General features: G+C 63.9%; 2 protein-coding genes across 3 annotated transcripts; both read left to right on the forward strand.

Annotated features, from left to right (window-relative positions):
• Positions 1-2,006: 2,006 nt before the first annotated feature.
• TEDC2 (tubulin epsilon and delta complex 2) lies at positions 2,007-7,115 on the forward strand. 2 transcript variants are annotated; one of them, XM_030301448.1, is made up of 10 exons: positions 2,007-2,057; positions 2,148-2,246; positions 2,415-2,485; positions 2,589-2,994; positions 3,379-3,432; positions 4,052-4,145; positions 4,325-4,436; positions 4,525-4,626; positions 5,068-5,258; positions 5,513-7,115. In XM_030301448.1, the coding sequence occupies exons 1-10, from the start codon at positions 2,032-2,034 to the stop codon at positions 5,648-5,650; spliced, it is 1,293 nt and encodes a 430-aa protein (XP_030157308.1). In that variant the 5' UTR covers positions 2,007-2,031; the 3' UTR covers positions 5,651-7,115. The 2 variants fall into 2 exon arrangements, with proteins under 2 accessions (XP_030157308.1, XP_030157309.1); XM_030301449.1 differs by having other exon boundaries at positions 5,071-5,258.
• A 5,220-nt stretch (positions 7,116-12,335) lies between these two features.
• NTN3 (netrin 3) lies at positions 12,336-14,730 on the forward strand. Its single transcript, XM_030300247.1, has 6 exons — positions 12,336-13,263; positions 13,335-13,523; positions 13,614-13,763; positions 13,909-13,959; positions 14,092-14,166; positions 14,390-14,730. The coding sequence occupies exons 1-6, from the start codon at positions 12,336-12,338 to the stop codon at positions 14,728-14,730; spliced, it is 1,734 nt and encodes a 577-aa protein (XP_030156107.1).
• The last annotated feature ends 1,053 nt before the right edge of the window (positions 14,731-15,783 follow it).

Here is a 15,783-nt window from a genome sequence, read left to right on the forward strand (position 1 = left end):
CCCCGCCATTGGGATCGCAGACCTTTCCTGTCAACTGTGTGCCCCTGGGCATGTGTGAGCCTCGGCTTCCTCATGTGTAAGCTGGGGCAGCAATACCTACCTCACAGGGGTGTTGTGAGGATTAAATGTGATAAGGACAGTGGCAGCCTAGCGATGTGTATATCTGACTGTGTGCCACCTTGTCTGTGGCCCACTGTCAAGACACAACTTGGATGGACCTGCTTCCCTGTCGTCTCCCAGCCTGTACCCGTAGAAGGCCACCACTCCAGTGTGGACCTAATGCCGCCTGCCCATGCTGACACGAGCCTTTTCCTGTCCCCTCTGACTTCGGGGAGAATCTCCTTTGAGACCGGAGTGTGGTCCGCCTCCTCTGCCTGGGCACGAAAACGGGCTGCTGCCAGTTGGGGGGCTGCCCTGAGCTCCCACCCTTTCCAGCCCCTGGCTGCATGGGTCCCCCAGCTCCCCTCCTGCAGCATCTCCCTCTTCCAACTGTGCAAGGGATACCTCCCCATCTTTAAGCAACCCCCTTGATCCCAGTTTGTCATCCCTCCAGCTCCCTGAGATTTCCCAGCCCCTGCAGGGCTCACTTTCCTACTTCTTACCCCCAATTATATTGGTCCTGCTGTCTTCATCACTCCTTCCAGCTAGCATCTATCCCCACTCTCCCACCTAGCATGTATCCCCCCTCCTCCCAGCTAGCATCTATCTCCCCATTCACACACACCCCAACTAGCATCTACCCCCCCTCCTCCCACCTAGCATCTATCCCCCCTCCCAACTAGCATCTATCCCTCCTCCTCCCACCTAGCATCTATCCCCCCCAGCTAGCATCTATCTCCTGACACACACACCCCAGCTAGCATCTATCCCCCCTCCTCCCAGCTAGCATCTATCCCCCCTCCTCCCACCTAGCATCTACTCCCCCTCCTCCCACCTAGCATCTATCCCCCCCAGCTAGCATCTATCTCCTGACACACACACACCCCAGCTAGCATCTACCTCCCCTCCTCTCACCTAGCATCTCTCGCCCCCTCCTCCCAGCTAGCATCTCTCGCCCCCTCCTCCCAGCTAGCATCTCTCGCCCCCTCCTCCCAGCTAGCATCTATCCCCCTTCCTCCCAGCTAGCATCTATCCCCCCCTCCTCCAGCTAGCATCTATCCCCCCACACACACCCCAGCTAGCATGTATCCCCACCTCCTCCCAGCTAGCATCTGTCCACATACACACACACACACACACACACCCAGCTAGCATCTATCCCCCCACACACACACACACCCCAGCTAGCATGTATCCCCACCTCCTCCCAGCTAGCATCTGTCCACATACACACACACACACACACACACACACACCCAGCTAGCATCTATCCCCCCCCCCCCATGACATCTGAAGCTCCACTCCTCCATCCCTCTGGATTCTAGCTCCCCTTGCACCACCCATCCTTCACCTGTCCCTGTCTAAACACACCTGCCCCACACTGGACCTTCTTGCCCAGACCTGCTGTTCACGGGCCACAATCCCAGCTCTCCTGGACTTTCAGGAGCCTATGCTCAGGTACCTACCTGATGCCACCTCCGAATGTCATCATATCACCAGCATGTCCAAAAGTGAACACTCCCTCCTCCCTAGCTCTGCCCCTAACACGCGTTATTCTCACCTCTAGCGACTGTTACCCCAGTAAACTGGGTCACTCGACGTCCCCTGCCCTGTGCTAGGTGGCCTGGGGTCCGCAAGGCAGCTCGGCCCCGCTTTAGAGCACCTTCAATAAGGACAGGCAAAGTCTACCGTAAGTGACCACAGGTGCCACAGTCTGTCTACCCATTCAAACCACAAGTCTGCGCATCACGTGAGGACCCTCTGCTGCCCCGGGGCCCTGCTCCGAATGGGAATGGCTGCGCGCCCGGCGGGGGCGGGGCTTGCGCTCTGGGCTTGGGATTGGGTAGTCCGGCCGGAAGGGGGCGGTCTTCTAGCCCGGAAAGGCCCGGACTTCCTGGAGGCGGCAAATCCGGAGGAGCCGCTGTCGCCTTCATGCTGCCCGCGGACTGCTCGCGCCGGTGAGACCCGCGCGCAGGGAGGGAGCGGGGCGGGAGGGGGCGCGGCGCGAGGCCGGCCGGGGTGTTAAGCCGCCGGTGCGCCCCTCCCAGGCTGGTGGCCGAGCTGCGGGACGCCCTGGACGCCTGCGCTGAGCGACAGAGGCAGCTGGAGCGGAGCCTGCGCGTCTCCCGCCGGCTGCTGCGGACCTGGTACGCGGACCCCGAGACCGCCCGGCCAGGCCTCCCTCGGGTCCTGGGAACCCCCCTCGGAGCCCCCGGACTGGGGGACCGCCGCAAAGCCAGGCGGCCCCTTTGGGGTCCCTTGCGCCTGAACCCTGCCTCTTGGCCGTGCCACGACTGTACTGTGAAACTTCGCAGGGAACCAGCCGAGACCCCGGCTCCGCAGCCAACCCCAGCGCCAGAAACCAGTGGAGAGGCCCCGTCTCCGGGTAAACTTCCAGCACCCACCTTCTCCTGGTGCCACTCCTGCTCTGTTTTCCGGACAAGCAGTGGTGAGTGACCACTGCACGCATGGGTCTTTGGTTTTTGCAGAATCCACACCCAGCCCTCAAGACCTCAAGGAGCTGGAGCTTCTGACCCAGGCACTGGAGAAGGCTGTACGGGTGAGAAAAGGCATCTCTAAGACTGGAGAAAGACACAAGGCCCTCAGCCTGAAGTCTGGGTCTGCTGCCACTTCTGCCACCACAGCCTCTGCCCCGTCCCGGGCCTCCGGCCAGGCTAGCTGTCGAGTCTCAGAGACAAAACCCCCCAGGGGCATCCAGCAGACTGTGGTGCCTGCTAGGGGCCTCCCTGAGTGCAGGCTCCTGTCAGTGGGGGATCGCACCCGTATGGGGAGAGGATCCCGAGCCACCAAGCCTGGACCAGGCCCCAGGGACCAACAGATACCCCCATCGGCTGCTCTTCAAGCCCCAGAAGCTTTCACACTGAAGGAGAAGGGGTAGGTTTCCCAGACTCTTCCTGGAGGAACTGTTGTCTCTTCTAGATCAGACCCTGGCCAGCAGCAGGAGTCTGGGATGTGGGGTGACAGGGAGGACAGGGCATTGAGCCCGATGCGGGCCAGGGGAGCCTCCAGGGTGCCATCCCATGAGACCCATGCCCCAAAGCTGGCAGAACGCAACATCACTAGGGCCTGTCCAGTAACCTGTTCTCTCATCCATATAGCCCAGGGGCTCCAAATGGGCTCTGCTCCTGGTTCCCTCTCTTCTCTCTGCCAGGGCAGACGTGGACTGCTGGCTCCCAAGCCACTCTGGAAGCCCTGTTCGGGGCTTGAGGGGGGCAGCCCCCAGAGTGCGGCTTCTCTGAGCACTGGCTTCCCTGACAGGATCCTGCTGCGGCTACCCATGGCCTACAGGAAAGCGGCTTCCCGGAACTCCCGGTAAGGCTGAGTGTCAGCTGGGTGGGGCTGGTAGGGGAGACCAGGGGAGTGTGGACAGCGGGGAGGCTGAGGCTTCCCAGCAGCGCAGGGCCTCCTCGGTAAGACTTTTCCAGCAGGCCTCTCTGCTTTGTTGGCTGGGTGGGACACTTTCCGAGATCAGCTAGGACCGCCCCCATGACCTTAGACTCTGCCGGCTTTGAAGCTAAGAGACCCCGGGTCCCCGTTTGTCTTCTCTGCAGAGCAGAGAATGATGGTATCAGCTTCAGAGAGGTGTCGTGGGGGTTAAACACGGCAGTGCCTTTCAAGTGTGTGCTGTGCCTGCACCCCGAGTTCTTTACCACTGTCCCAGGGAGGCTCCGGTACCAGTCGCTGCCAGCCCCTCTCCCCTTTTTCCTTGAACTTTCTCTGGGTATTTCCCAGAGTACATTGGCTCTGTCGTCTCTTCGTGGACAGTGTCCTCTCAGTTTTCCAAGGCCTCCGGAGGTCCTTCCTGGCTTTGAGCAGAGCCAGACACCCCTACCTGGGGCCCCTCCCTGGCCCTTCCCTGCCTCCTGAGGCCCAGCTGGATGGCATAACTGCGTCCCTCTCTGGTTCCCGGGTGCCTGTGTGTCCATCCCAGCCTGTGGGCCCAGCTCAGCTCTACACAGACCAGTGACTCCGTGGATGCCGCTGCCACCGCCAAAACCCAGTTCCTCCAGAAAATGCAGATGACTGTATTCTTGCTGGGCTTGTGGGACCCTCCATGGTGGGGGTGGGGGGTGGTCCTGGCTCTGAGCCTGGTGAGTTTCAGGAGCCACTCCAGGAAGGGCCAGAGCCATTCTGGGGCCCTGTCCTTGGTAGGAGGGGAAGGGGGGAACCTGGCCACAGAGCAGTTTCCCTGACCCGTGTCCAGTCCGGCGGGCCCGGCTCTGGGCTCAGTGCTGCAGCAATGGAGGCCGAGGTGGGGCTCCTGCGGACGGCCTGTTTGCTGCTGAGACGGCGAATGGAGGAAGTGCTCTCGGCAGGTCAGTGGGCCCTGCTGCGTGTCTTGGGCCGGGGAGGGCTTGGGACTGGCGTGGACCTGACCTATGCTCTCCCTTGACTTTTGCATAGACCCTGCTGACTGCATGCAGGAGTACCGCTGCCTGCTTACCCTGGAGGGGCTGCAGGCCATCACGGAGCAGTGTCTCCACAGGCTGCAGGAGCTGCGTGCAGGTGAGACCCCCTCCCCACCGACACACATACCCCTCAGTATGTGCTGAAGTCTTGTCAGTGGTCGAAGTCCTGGAGCCAAAAGGCAGCATTAACAGCTGCTCAGGAGCAAGGACACTCAGGGCAGGTCCTTTCTGGAGCCCCCCCCCCCCGAACTGTCCCACGGGACCAGCCAGAACTGCCCCCCCCCCCCCCCGCCCTTCCCCTGACGGGCCCTGGCTCTGCGAACAGTCGGCTTATTTTCCTAGTCACTGAGGGTGGCGTGTGAGAAGCAGAGACATACCGGCCCCTGGCTTGCTTCGTGTCACTAGAGATGATTTTTCACGGATAACGAGGCTTCGTCTAGGAGGCAAACCTTTGACTTTGCACTGCCCCCACCAAAGGCAGATGGGGAGGAGGTCCCTGGCTGCCACCCCATGAGTCCACCTCCCCCTGCCTTCACAGCAGTGGTGGGACAGCAGCTGGGGCCGTGGCCTGTGGGGAGACGCCCCGGAGCCTCACTGCCCTGCGGAGGAGGAACAGACCCTATCTGGAGCCCCCAGCTTCTTCTCTACTCCAGCACCCAGGAGTTGCAGACTCTAGAGGCCCTGAGGCTGCAGGTGGCCATGCTAGACCAGCAGATCCACCTGGAAAAGGTACTTCCGGAGTAGGGGCGTGGAGACTGGGCGACGGGGGAGCCGTGGGCTTTGGTCCATCTGAAGATGGGGCTTCTGGGCTTGTGTGCATGCTGACACAGCATTGGCCCAGGGGCAGAGCTTTAGAAGGTGGGAGGGGCTGGAACACATGCCTGAAGCCCGCCCTGGAATTGCCTCAATTCAGGGCCTTCTGTGAGCCCTCCCGGGACAGGGCCCGGGCCCTCCTGAGATCTTAACTCTTCGTTACCCCTCAGGTCCTGATGGCGGAACTCCTCCCCCTGGTGGGCACACAGGGGCCACACTGGCTAGCGCTTTGCCGAGCTGTGCACAGCCTGCTTTGCGAGGGAGGGGAGCGCTTCCTCACCGTCCTTCGAGATGAACCTGCCGACTGAACCTTTCCCGTGGCCGGCTGCCACCCCCGAGCCCCGTTCCCAGGCCTCGGGACCCTGGCATGAGGGTGACCTTGTTCGGACACTGAGACTCTTGGGAGACCACTCCCTGCCCCCCACTAGTTAACAGGGACTGAGAGGATTTCCAATGCAGAGATGGTGTACCCACCCTGGTAAACCAGCTTTCCCAGGTGGGTTGAGGACAGTCCCCTGGCTCTTCCTGAGGAACCCAGGGCCCTTCTCACAGCAGCTAAAGCGAGTAGTCAGACCTCCGCTTGGCTTCGCCTTCCCCAGGCTGAGACCGGAGGCCTTTCTGGGGCTTTTTGTAGCACTTCGGTTTCTTCTCGCTTTAGATCTATAAGCCACTTGTGTGACATTAACACTACTTTAGCAAGTACGTATATTGAAATCACACTAAGATGGGATTTGATGCGTGTTTTTGCTCACCGAGACGCATCAGATGTATTCACTGAGAACACGTACTGAAGGGAGGGAAAGGCCATTGAAGGCGAGCAGGACTGGGGACTTCTGCCAGCATTGGCCCCAGCACACCTGAAACCCCTCCCTCCAATCCCCTAGACTATACTGGGCTCATGGGAAAACACAAAAGCCACAAGCCTATATCAGAGTGGGTGGGCACCGCGTGGTATCTGTGCTCACCAACCCCACAGCTGTTGCTGTGGCCAGCGTGGGCACCCTCCCCCCTGCCTCCCCTGCTGAAGGAATCCTTGCTTTGTGGAACAAAAAACAACTTACAGGTCAAGGTCACGACCTCTGGGTTTAAACCAGTCACAGGGTTGGGCTTACTCTTAATTGCTGCTGTGGGACTTTTAGCAAGATTCTCAAGGGCCCAGTGTTGTCCTCACTGTCATTCTGGGGTTAGTTGTTGGGAGAGGTAATTGAAGAGACGTGACCACCCGTTGACCCGTGAGCTGGATCTGGGCAGCGGGAGGCTCCTCGCCCCCTCCCCTGTCCTCGGAATGTGGGTTCCACTTGCCTCGTCACTCCCAGGGGCTGCTCCGAGGACACAGCCTTGAGGTAGTGATGTGATACTTTAAACACCTGCACGGGGGTACACGGCTGAGCCCGCTGAGGGCCTCCCGCGACATCAGCCTCTAAGCTCTGGCGGGCGGGTGCCGCAGCCCAGGACACGTCTTGTAGATAAGGCCCGTTTGCTTGTTGACCCCGCCACCCGCCCGGCTGGAGTGGCCTGCCTCCTTCTTCAGTCTCTCCCTGCCCTCTGCACGTGGGGGCCAGTTTCAGATGACCCCCGGGTGCTCCCAAGGAGCCCGCGCACCCACAGCAGTGGTTATTACCGCTAGGTCGGGGGTGAGGACAGATTACACAGTGCTGGGCCCTGGTGAGGCCTGGGAGTCTGGTGTTCTTTAAGCCTTTACTGAGGGTGCCTGGGTGGGTCAGTCGGTTGAGCATCTGACTTTGGTTCAGGTCACGATCTCATCATTTGTGAGTTCAAGGCCAGTATCTGGCTCTCTGCTGTCAGCATGGAGCCGGCTTCAGAGCCTCTGTCCGCCTCTCTGCACCTCCCCCGCTCATCTTCTCTGTCTCTCAAAAATAAGCATTATATTAAACAAAAACCATTACTGATCACCTGTGCAGAGCACGATCCTCAGAGCTGGGGCATTGGCCCTTTGTGTGGACAGCGATGAGCAATTAGGGAATAAAACCAGCCTCTGTCCCAGGGGATCCAGACCCAGGAAACCCCTGGAGAAGCCCTGGTTTCCTGAGAGCTGATGAGGGGTAGTAGGTATGGGGGAAGGACTGAGTGATGTTGAAGCAGCCTGGAGATAGCTCTGCGCCGCAGCAGGAAGTCCTTATAAAAGCCCCCACAGTCCCACAGGCCAGAAACCTTGAACATGGAATCCCAGGTTTTGTGGCCTGCTGGGAACCAGATGATAGACCAATGTAGGAAACCTAAACCACTCCTCATTGTACTGAGGGGCCTCTAGGGACTGGAATAGCAATGTCCACTGCCCAGGGCAGGAACAGAGAAGGGAAGCCAAGAGATAGGGAGCCTGGGGACAGCCACCCCCCTCTCCTGACCACTGTCATCACTGTCTCCAGAGCTCATGCCCAGTTACTCTGATCTTGAGGAACCTTTCATATCCAGGGTGAGTCCCACCACCACCCTGTCACTGGCCACCCAAAAATTAGTTTCCATAACCAGTGACCTCCACCAAAATTATTTAATCCACCAGTTCACTTCGTTTATTATGCACCTTCCCTACTGGACCTTTGCCCCATGAGGGCAGGGGTGCAGTCCACCTCGATCCCTGGCCAGGCCCAGATGGGTGCCCAAAGGTTGTGGACTCGATGACCCGCCTATCAGGACCAGTCCTGGTGATGTCTTTGTGGAGGGCTGTCCTGCCCGCACTTGGGCAGGGAGGTGACCCCCGTAGCGTCTGGAAGGATGAGAGCAAAGGTCTGGGTAGGCGCCCCCTCTAGATTGCACCCGCCCACCCAGATTCAACGCCAAGCCAGGAGGCGGCAGCGAACTCCTCTCCTCGGCGTCCCGGTGGCGTCACCGCATCCCGGGCCAATCCGCACTGACGTGGCGGTCGAGGACGGGAGTGGGGTCTGCGCGGGCTCCCACACCCACCCTGAACGCGGCCCCCGCGTCGGCGGCATGAGCGCACCCGAGCCCCCACCCGCGGCCCCTGCCGAGCCCCTCGCGTCCCCCGAACCCCCCGGGGCCCTGCGAGCGCTGCTTTTGGCCACCGGCGGCGTGGGGGGCTCCTGGCCGCGCTGCGTCCTGCCGTTCGGCGTTGTGGCCCTGGTGACCGGCGCCGCTGCCACAGCCATCACCTTCTCGCTGCGCGGACCTCGCCTGGACCCGGAGCAGGGCGTGGCGCTGGCCGCGCTGGGCGCGGGCCTCGGGCTCCTGGCCGCCGCCTTCCTGTGCTGGCACGCTCGGCGGCGGCGGCGGGCCGGGCGCGCGGGGCAGCGGGAGCCGGGGACGTCCTGAGCCCGCGCGGGCGGCCCCCTCCCCAGCGAAGTCACCGCGAGCCGGGCGCCTCCTCCCTCCGGCCCTCGCCACGGCTGGGTGCGCGCAGCGCAGCGCGCGGGTGGCGGGTCGCGGAGGCCCCCTCCTTCGACCGTTTCTTCCCGAGCCCTTAGGAGGCCAAGGGCGTGCGGGCTACCAGACATTTCCCTGTGCTCTCCCCTCTCGCCTCTCCCCCCTCCTCCCAATGTTGCTTTTCAGTGTTCTGCTTGGCGTGCAGAGCGGGTGGCGACCACAGAGAGAGCCTGCGTGGCACGGGGGCCCTGCCGGGGATGCAGGGTGCAAGAAGGCCACGGACTTGGCGGGGTCCGCCCTCCCGGGTCGAGCCGCAGCGTGCAGTACGCCCCTCCCCCTGCTGTCTGTCCTCACTGCTGGGTTGGAAGCCCCTCTCGGCATAATAGACGCTCAATAAATGTTTGTGCCATGTGTGAACGAGTTGTGGCTTGCAAAGGTCTGGAGGGGACAGTAGGTCCTGGGCTAGGCCGGGAGTGTTAGATCAGTTGGCCTTTTAAGGGAAAGACCCCAGCCCCCTGAGGCCTGGGACGTCTGGCCCCCTGGGCCCCTTCTCCCCCAGATGGGTTCCCCGCCTGCCCCAAAGCCAGCAGCTGTCACTCCGACGGGGGGGGGGGGGCGGGGGGACCGTGCGGTGGGGATGGGAGGACTGTAGTGGCCTGAGAAGATGCAGGGGGAGGCAGGGAGGCGGAGCTTCTTCTAAGGTGCCAGAATGGGGCAGGACCGGCTGAGAAGGTGTGACAGGCTGGGGACAGGTCGGCCAGCCCTCCGGAGCCATGAGCCTGCACTGGGGGCTGGGCTTAACTCTCATCAGGCCATCTGCCAGGGCCATCCTAGGGGCCAGAAGAGAATTTGTGCGGGGGGGGGGGGGGGTTGGTCCTTGCAGGGAAGAGGTGGGGCTGCCTGCAGCCTCCTCCCCAGGGAGCTGGTGGTACCGCCGCCCTCTGGGCCCGCAACTCCCGGCTTGCTAACAGGGATGATCACTGGCAGCAGGCTGAGCCCTGGGGGCCTCTTTCCACCCACACCAGAAACCACCAGATGTTCTGCAGCCCCTCGCCCGACTCAGGAGGAAGCTGGGCTGCAGACAAAGCCTGCACAGGCTGGCCCGGAGCTGGAGGGGAGCCTGCTCCCTGATTTCCTTTCTTCCCTCCTGCCAGGAGTCTTGAAGCGCACTCAGCCAGGGGCTCCCTGGAAGCTTGTCTCAGGCTCTGTGGAACCTGCATGTTGGGCCTGGGCACGTCTCCCCACCGTGGCCAGCTAGTCACCCAGAAGGTTCTATTGCAGCCTCTACTCTCTTGCCAGGGCTCTGCTCATCCCAGGCTGAGTTGGACGCTGATGACCTGAAGGGATGTTGAAGGGGGTGGTTGGGAAGGTGCCAGTTCCAAATGTCACTCATTCTGGAGCAGGATGTGCTGTCAGCTCCCTTATTCGCGCACCTATCTGTTGTTGAGGGGCGCGTTTTTTTATCGGGAAGTTGAGGTGAGGTACCGTGGCACCTGTTCTGTGGGGCAGAGGGGAACCGCAGACTCCCTGCGGCTGCCAAAGGTGAAGGGAGAGAGGCCAGCAGCCCCTCTGGCTCAATCCTTCCCAAGTCTCCTGTGATCTCATCAGCCCCTCCACCAACCGCCCCCCCCCCCCCGCATTTGTGCTGGAGGGTGCCTGTCACTTCAGGTGCCCCATCACCCTGTCTTCATGCTGCTCCCTCCTCTTCTCCTTTGGTTTCCCAGGGGAGGTCCCAGCGTCCTCCTGTCCCTCCCCTCCCGAAGAACACGAAGGTTCTGCCTCCCCCTACCCTCTCCTTGTGGGTGCTCGCAGTCTCTCTAGCCTGGCTGCAAGTGAGGCTCTGCACACACAGACGCATCTGCACGGCGTCCTCGTCCTCCGCCAGCTGCAGGGCCTGGCCAGAGGTGAGCCTCCCATCTGAACCTTCAGGACTCAGACTTTCTCTCAGGTCACACATGTCCCTGTGTTCCCTGGCCCCCGTGCACGCAGCTGCCCCTTCCTGGGAGGCTTGGCCCTGTCCATCAAAGACCTAACAGGGGAAGTGGTCTCTATCCAGAGCAATCCCTGGTCTCTCTTGGTTGGGTCACTGTCAGCTGCAGCTGCCCTTTCCCCACCTGGTGACCAGGCTGCCCAGCTGGGCTCCCGCTTCAGGTTCTCTACCCAGACCTGCTGGGAAGTGGGCCAGGCTCAGGGGTTCTGATGCCGAGCTGTCTGTGACCAAGCCCTCCCCATGGACCAGACTCCACTCCCTACCCTGCATAGGGATCCTCAACTGCTGACCAAGCCCCTGAACCCCAAGGAACCCTATTACCTAGTGGGCTCCCCGGCCCCCACACACAGCTTCCCTTTCTCCCTGCCAGCTCTGGGGGCTGGACCCATCATGGCGAGGCAATCAGACAGAGACCCAGAGATGCTTTGGGACAAGAGTTTGGCCTGATCTGGGGGTTGGGGGTAGAGGGGGTATGCCAATTTCATCATTTAGGTAAGCTCAGGTCAGACGGGGAGGATGCATCCTTCCTGAACATAAAGCAGGAGAGACTCCAGTCTGTAGAGGCCCTGGCTGCCAATACCTAGGTAGCTCATCAAACCTCCCCAATGGCTCAGCAAAGTTGAGTAACAGGCATCTGTCCAGTGAAAACACTCAGTCTCAGGTTAAGGAACCTGAACCACAGGACTAGAAGTCGGAGCAGCTTGGATTCAAAATCAGACCTGGTCCCAAAGGTGCGGTTTTTTTCTGCTCGTGCACACCACTGCCTTGGGGACATCCCATAACCACCAGTTCTGCTTGGCTCCTCCAGCCCTGAGTGTTCCCTGTAGGGACCCAGGGGAGCATCGGGGCACCAGCCTTCAGATCCGGAGCCCAGTCTGCCAGATGGGCCTGAGGGAGGAGGCGGCCAGACCCCCGCCCAGCACGTGGCACAGCCCCAGGAGCAGTCAGGGCCTGGATGCAGGCCGGGGACCCTGCTGGGTGGTCCCCCACGGGCTGCGTGGCTGAGCCGCCCCCTCCAGACCCCTCCCGCCAGCCGCATTCCTGGCTCCCCGGCCCCTCCCCCGGCTCGCGGGCCTCCCAGCCCCCTCCCCCGCTGGCCCCGCCAGTGTCTGAATCTGCTTCTGATTCCGGCTCTGCCGACGAGGCCCCCTCCCCTCTCCTCCCTCCTTCCCGGCCCGAGCAGCCCCGCCCCCGGCCGGGCCCAGGCTCGCGCCTACCGCGCCCCCCACCCCCTCCTGGCACAGCTCGCCCGTCGTCGCTACAGCCGGGAGGAGGCGGCGGCCGGGGCGCCCCAGGCCCCGCCCGCGCTCGGCCCTTCCTGGGAGGCCGGGAGACCTGCTCGACCCGGCCCTCTGTGGGTGAGTGCAACGGCGGGCGACGGGTGGGGCCTCCGCGGGCGGAGGCGCCGGGAGCGGGGGCGACTCCTGTCATCGCTCCAGGCCCAGCGGGAGGACGCAGCCAGCATCCCCGCTGTTGCGCTTGGCCCGGGGCGTGCCCGCGGCTGCTCCCACCTCTGGGCCTCGTCTGGGGCCGCCCGGGATTGCTTGGCATTGCGGGCCAGCGGGCAGAGCCTCGGACCCGGGCTCGCTCTCCGCCCCCCACCCCCACCCCGAGGGCAGCAGCGTGGGGCCCGGCGGGCCGGCGGATCTACCGCGACTCCGGCCATGCCCGGCTGGCCCTGGGGGCTGCTGCTGACCGCGGGCACGCTTTCGACCGCGCTGAGCCTGGGGCCGCCGGCGCCCGCCGACCCCTGCCATGACGAGGGGGGCGCGCCCCGCGGCTGCGTGCCGGGCCTGGTGAATGCCGCCTTGGGCCGCGAGGTACTGGCGTCCAGCACGTGTGGGCGGCCGGCCACGCGGGCCTGTGATGCCTCCGACCCGAGGCGGGCACACCCGGCCGCCCTCCTGACCTCCGCAGGGAGCACCACAAGCCCTGTGTGCTGGCGTTCGGACTCACTGACGCAGGCGCCCTTCAACGTGACCCTCACAGTGCCCCTGGGCAAGGCTTTTGAGCTGGTGTTCGTGAGCTTGCGCTTCTGCTCTGCGCCCCCCGCCTCGGTGGCCCTGCTCAAGTCACAGGACCATGGCCGCAGCTGGGCCCCACTGGGTTTCTTCTCCTCCCGCTGTGGCCTGGACTATGGCCGCCTGCCTGTCCCTGCGGATGGCCCACCAGGCCCAGGGCCCGAAGCTCTGTGCTTCCCGGAGCCCCAGGCCCAGCCCGATGGTGGTGGCCTTCTGGCCTTCAGCGTGCAGGACGGAAGCCCACCAGGCCTGGATCTGGACAGCAGCCCAGTGCTCCAAGACTGGGTGACTGCCACAGACATTCGAATAGTGCTCACAAGGCCTGCCGTGCTGGGGGACACCAGGGACTCCGTGGCCATGGTCCCTTACTCTTACTCGGCGACTGAGCTCCAGGTGGGCGGGCGCTGCAAGTGCAATGGGCATGCCTCAAGGTGCCTGCTGGACACCCAGGGCCACCTAATCTGCGACTGCCAGCATGGCACCGAGGGCCCCGACTGCGGCCGCTGCAAGCCCTTCTACTGCGACAGGCCGTGGCAGCGGGCCACGGCCCGGGAAGCCCACGCCTGCCTTGGTGAGGCCTTGGAGGGCGGCCTGGGGACCCTGGACTGGGCCAGCCTGCCCCTGACCCATCCCTTCCTGCAGCTTGCTCCTGCAATGGCCACGCGCGCCGCTGCCGCTTCAACATGGAGCTGTACCGACTATCCGGCCGCCGCAGTGGCGGGGTCTGCCTCAACTGCCGGCACAACACGGCCGGCCGCCACTGCCACTACTGCCGGGAGGGCTTCTATCGAGACCCTGGCCGTGCCCTGAGTGACCGCCGCGCTTGCAGGGGTGAGCCTGCCGCCGGCTGCCTGCACGTCCTCACCCTCTGGGTTCCCACCTCCCCAGATGGGCTTCTGACCGTCCCGTCTCTGTCCTCAGCATGTGACTGTCACCCTGTTGGTGCTGCTGGCAAAACCTGCAACCAGACCACAGGCCAGTGTCCCTGCAAGGATGGTGTCACGGGCCTCACCTGCAATCGCTGCGCCCCCGGCTTCCAGCAGAGCCGCTCTCCCGTGGCACCCTGCGTTAGTGAGTGACCCTGCCCTGCTTCCGCCACCTCAGCCGAAACCACACCAGTTCTCCACACCCCCCCTCCCCGCAGCTACCTGCTTGCCCCCAGAGCCCTACGAATCCTCCCCCTCAAATGCAGGCGGCTCTCTCACCCTGTCCGCAGAGACGCCTGTCCCTGGACCCACTGAGGAGAGCAGCTCTGTGGAACCCCAGGGTGAGTGGACAAAGAACAGGGGCCCAGATTGGCATGACTGTGGGGGAAGGGGGCTTGGGGTTCAAGGAGGGGGAGGAGGAAAGGGCGGGGTAAGAAGGGAGGGATCCGTGCCAGCCTCCACACCCCCTCCAGACTGCGACGTGCACTGCAAACCAGCCCGCGGCAGCTACCGCATCAGCTTGAAGAAGTTCTGCAGGAAAGACTACGGTAGGCCTCCTGCCGTCACCTTCTCACCGTCCCTTGACCCTCCCTGGGCCTCCCACTGTCGCCGGCCCCGCCCTGTCACCCCCCCCACCCCCCCGCCCCGGTCCCCTCTCTCTGCCCCCCTCCCCACACCGCGGGCGCCCAGGGCTCCTCCGCGCGGCCCGCCCCCTCCCGGCTCCGCCCCGCCTGACCCCGCCCCATCTCGCCCTCCCCCCGCCCCCCTCAGCGGTGCAGGTGGCGGTGGGCGCGCGCGGCGAGGCGCGCGGCTCGTGGACGCGCTTCCCGGTGGCCGTGCTTGCAGTGTTCCGGAGCGGCGAGGAGCGCGCGAGGCGAGGGAGCAGCGCGCTGTGGGTGCCGGCGCGGGACGCGGCCTGCGGCTGCCCGCGCCTGCTGCCCGGCCGCCGCTACCTGCTGCTGGGGGGCGGGCCGGGGACCGCGGTCGGGGGCCGGGGGCCCGGGCTCAGCGCTGCCCGCGGGAGCCTCGTGCTGCCCTGGCGCGATGCGTGGACGAGGCGCCTGCGGAGACTGCAGCGGCGCGAGCGGCGGGGGCGCTGCGGGACGGCCTGAGCCCGCAGCGCGGGCGGGGCGCTGCTTCCACGTTGAGGCGCACGTTCAGCCGGTGCATCTGCCTGCAGAGGAGTCTTTGCTGGCGTCGCGCGCGTCGCCATCTGGGCCCTCGCCCCGACCCTGCCCAGCGACTCCCTAGATGCCACGCGCCCATGCCTAAGAGGGGTGTGACCGATGTAGGGACACCCCGCGCCGACACACAGGGATGTGATAGCCCCAAAGAGCTGCTTCAGGGATCCACTGGGCAGTTGTCATCCCGACGGACTCCTTGCCTGCCATCCTCGCATTATCTTCCCCCTCCTACGGGCACTGTGATGGTCCAAGAGGCTGTGAACCCCCTGTGGGGCCGAACAACATTTCGAGGCTCTGAGAACACTCTAAGGGACGCTGTGACCCCCAGCCTCCCCCCCCCACACACACACCCGTGGTGCCGTGATCCCTCAGAGAGCATTTTCACCTTCCTAAAAAGCACTGTGACCCTCTCCCAACAGATATGAACCCCTTTGTGATGCCAGGACCCATCTAAGGTCTGAGAACACCCCCAGGGCCGCGGTGGCTCCAACCCCCACGGACTCTGATCTTCAGGGAGTGGTCTGACTCCCCAGGAGGCACTGTGGCCATCACAGACGCCTGTGGACCCCCATGGGGCTCGGTGACACTGGCTCCCCCTCCCCCAGCCAGGACCCGCAGAGGGCGCTGTGACTCCTCCCCCAGCGAGGAAGGCAGCCTCTGGTCCGGGTCTGTCACGCCTGTCACCTCTGCCTGCCCTGTCTCTGCCACTTGGACGTCCGTGTCCCTGTCCCCGCTGCGTCTCTGCCTGTATTCGGCCCCTTTCTCGGCCTGCTGTGTCCCTGTCTTGTCTCCGGCTGTCACTCTCGGTCTCCGGGCTCCTCCGCTCAGGTCGCTCCCGGAGGACCCCCTGCTCCCCTCCTCCGCCCGCTCGGGACTAGACGTCGTGTCCACGCGGACGCGCGTTCCCAGGTCTACGCGTGACCCGGCCGGACGGCGGCTCTGGCTGGCAGCCCTCTCGGCTCCCGACGCCCCCAACCTTGC

Source organism: Lynx canadensis, chromosome E3 (genome assembly GCF_007474595.2).
Source record: "Lynx canadensis isolate LIC74 chromosome E3, mLynCan4.pri.v2, whole genome shotgun sequence".
Classification (NCBI taxonomy): Eukaryota; Metazoa; Chordata; class Mammalia; order Carnivora; family Felidae; genus Lynx; species Lynx canadensis.

Bases quoted from the DNA above. Each gene is read 5' to 3' on its own strand.
- TEDC2 (XM_030301448.1), top strand. From the start codon at position 2,032: ATGCTGCCCGCGGACTGCTCGCGCCG. The intron at 2,247-2,414 runs GTACGCGGACCC...GAAACTTCGCAG, and splicing joins CGCCGGCTGCTGCGGACCTG to GGAACCAGCCGAGACCCCGG. The intron at 3,433-4,051 runs GTAAGGCTGAGT...TGTCCATCCCAG, and splicing joins GCGGCTTCCCGGAACTCCCG to CCTGTGGGCCCAGCTCAGCT.
- NTN3 (XM_030300247.1), top strand. From the start codon at position 12,336: ATGCCCGGCTGGCCCTGGGGGCTGCTGCTGACCGCGGGCACGCTTTCG. The intron at 13,264-13,334 runs GTGAGGCCTTGG...CCCTTCCTGCAG, and splicing joins GGAAGCCCACGCCTGCCTTG to CTTGCTCCTGCAATGGCCAC. The intron at 13,960-14,091 runs GTGAGTGGACAA...CACCCCCTCCAG, and splicing joins CAGCTCTGTGGAACCCCAGG to ACTGCGACGTGCACTGCAAA.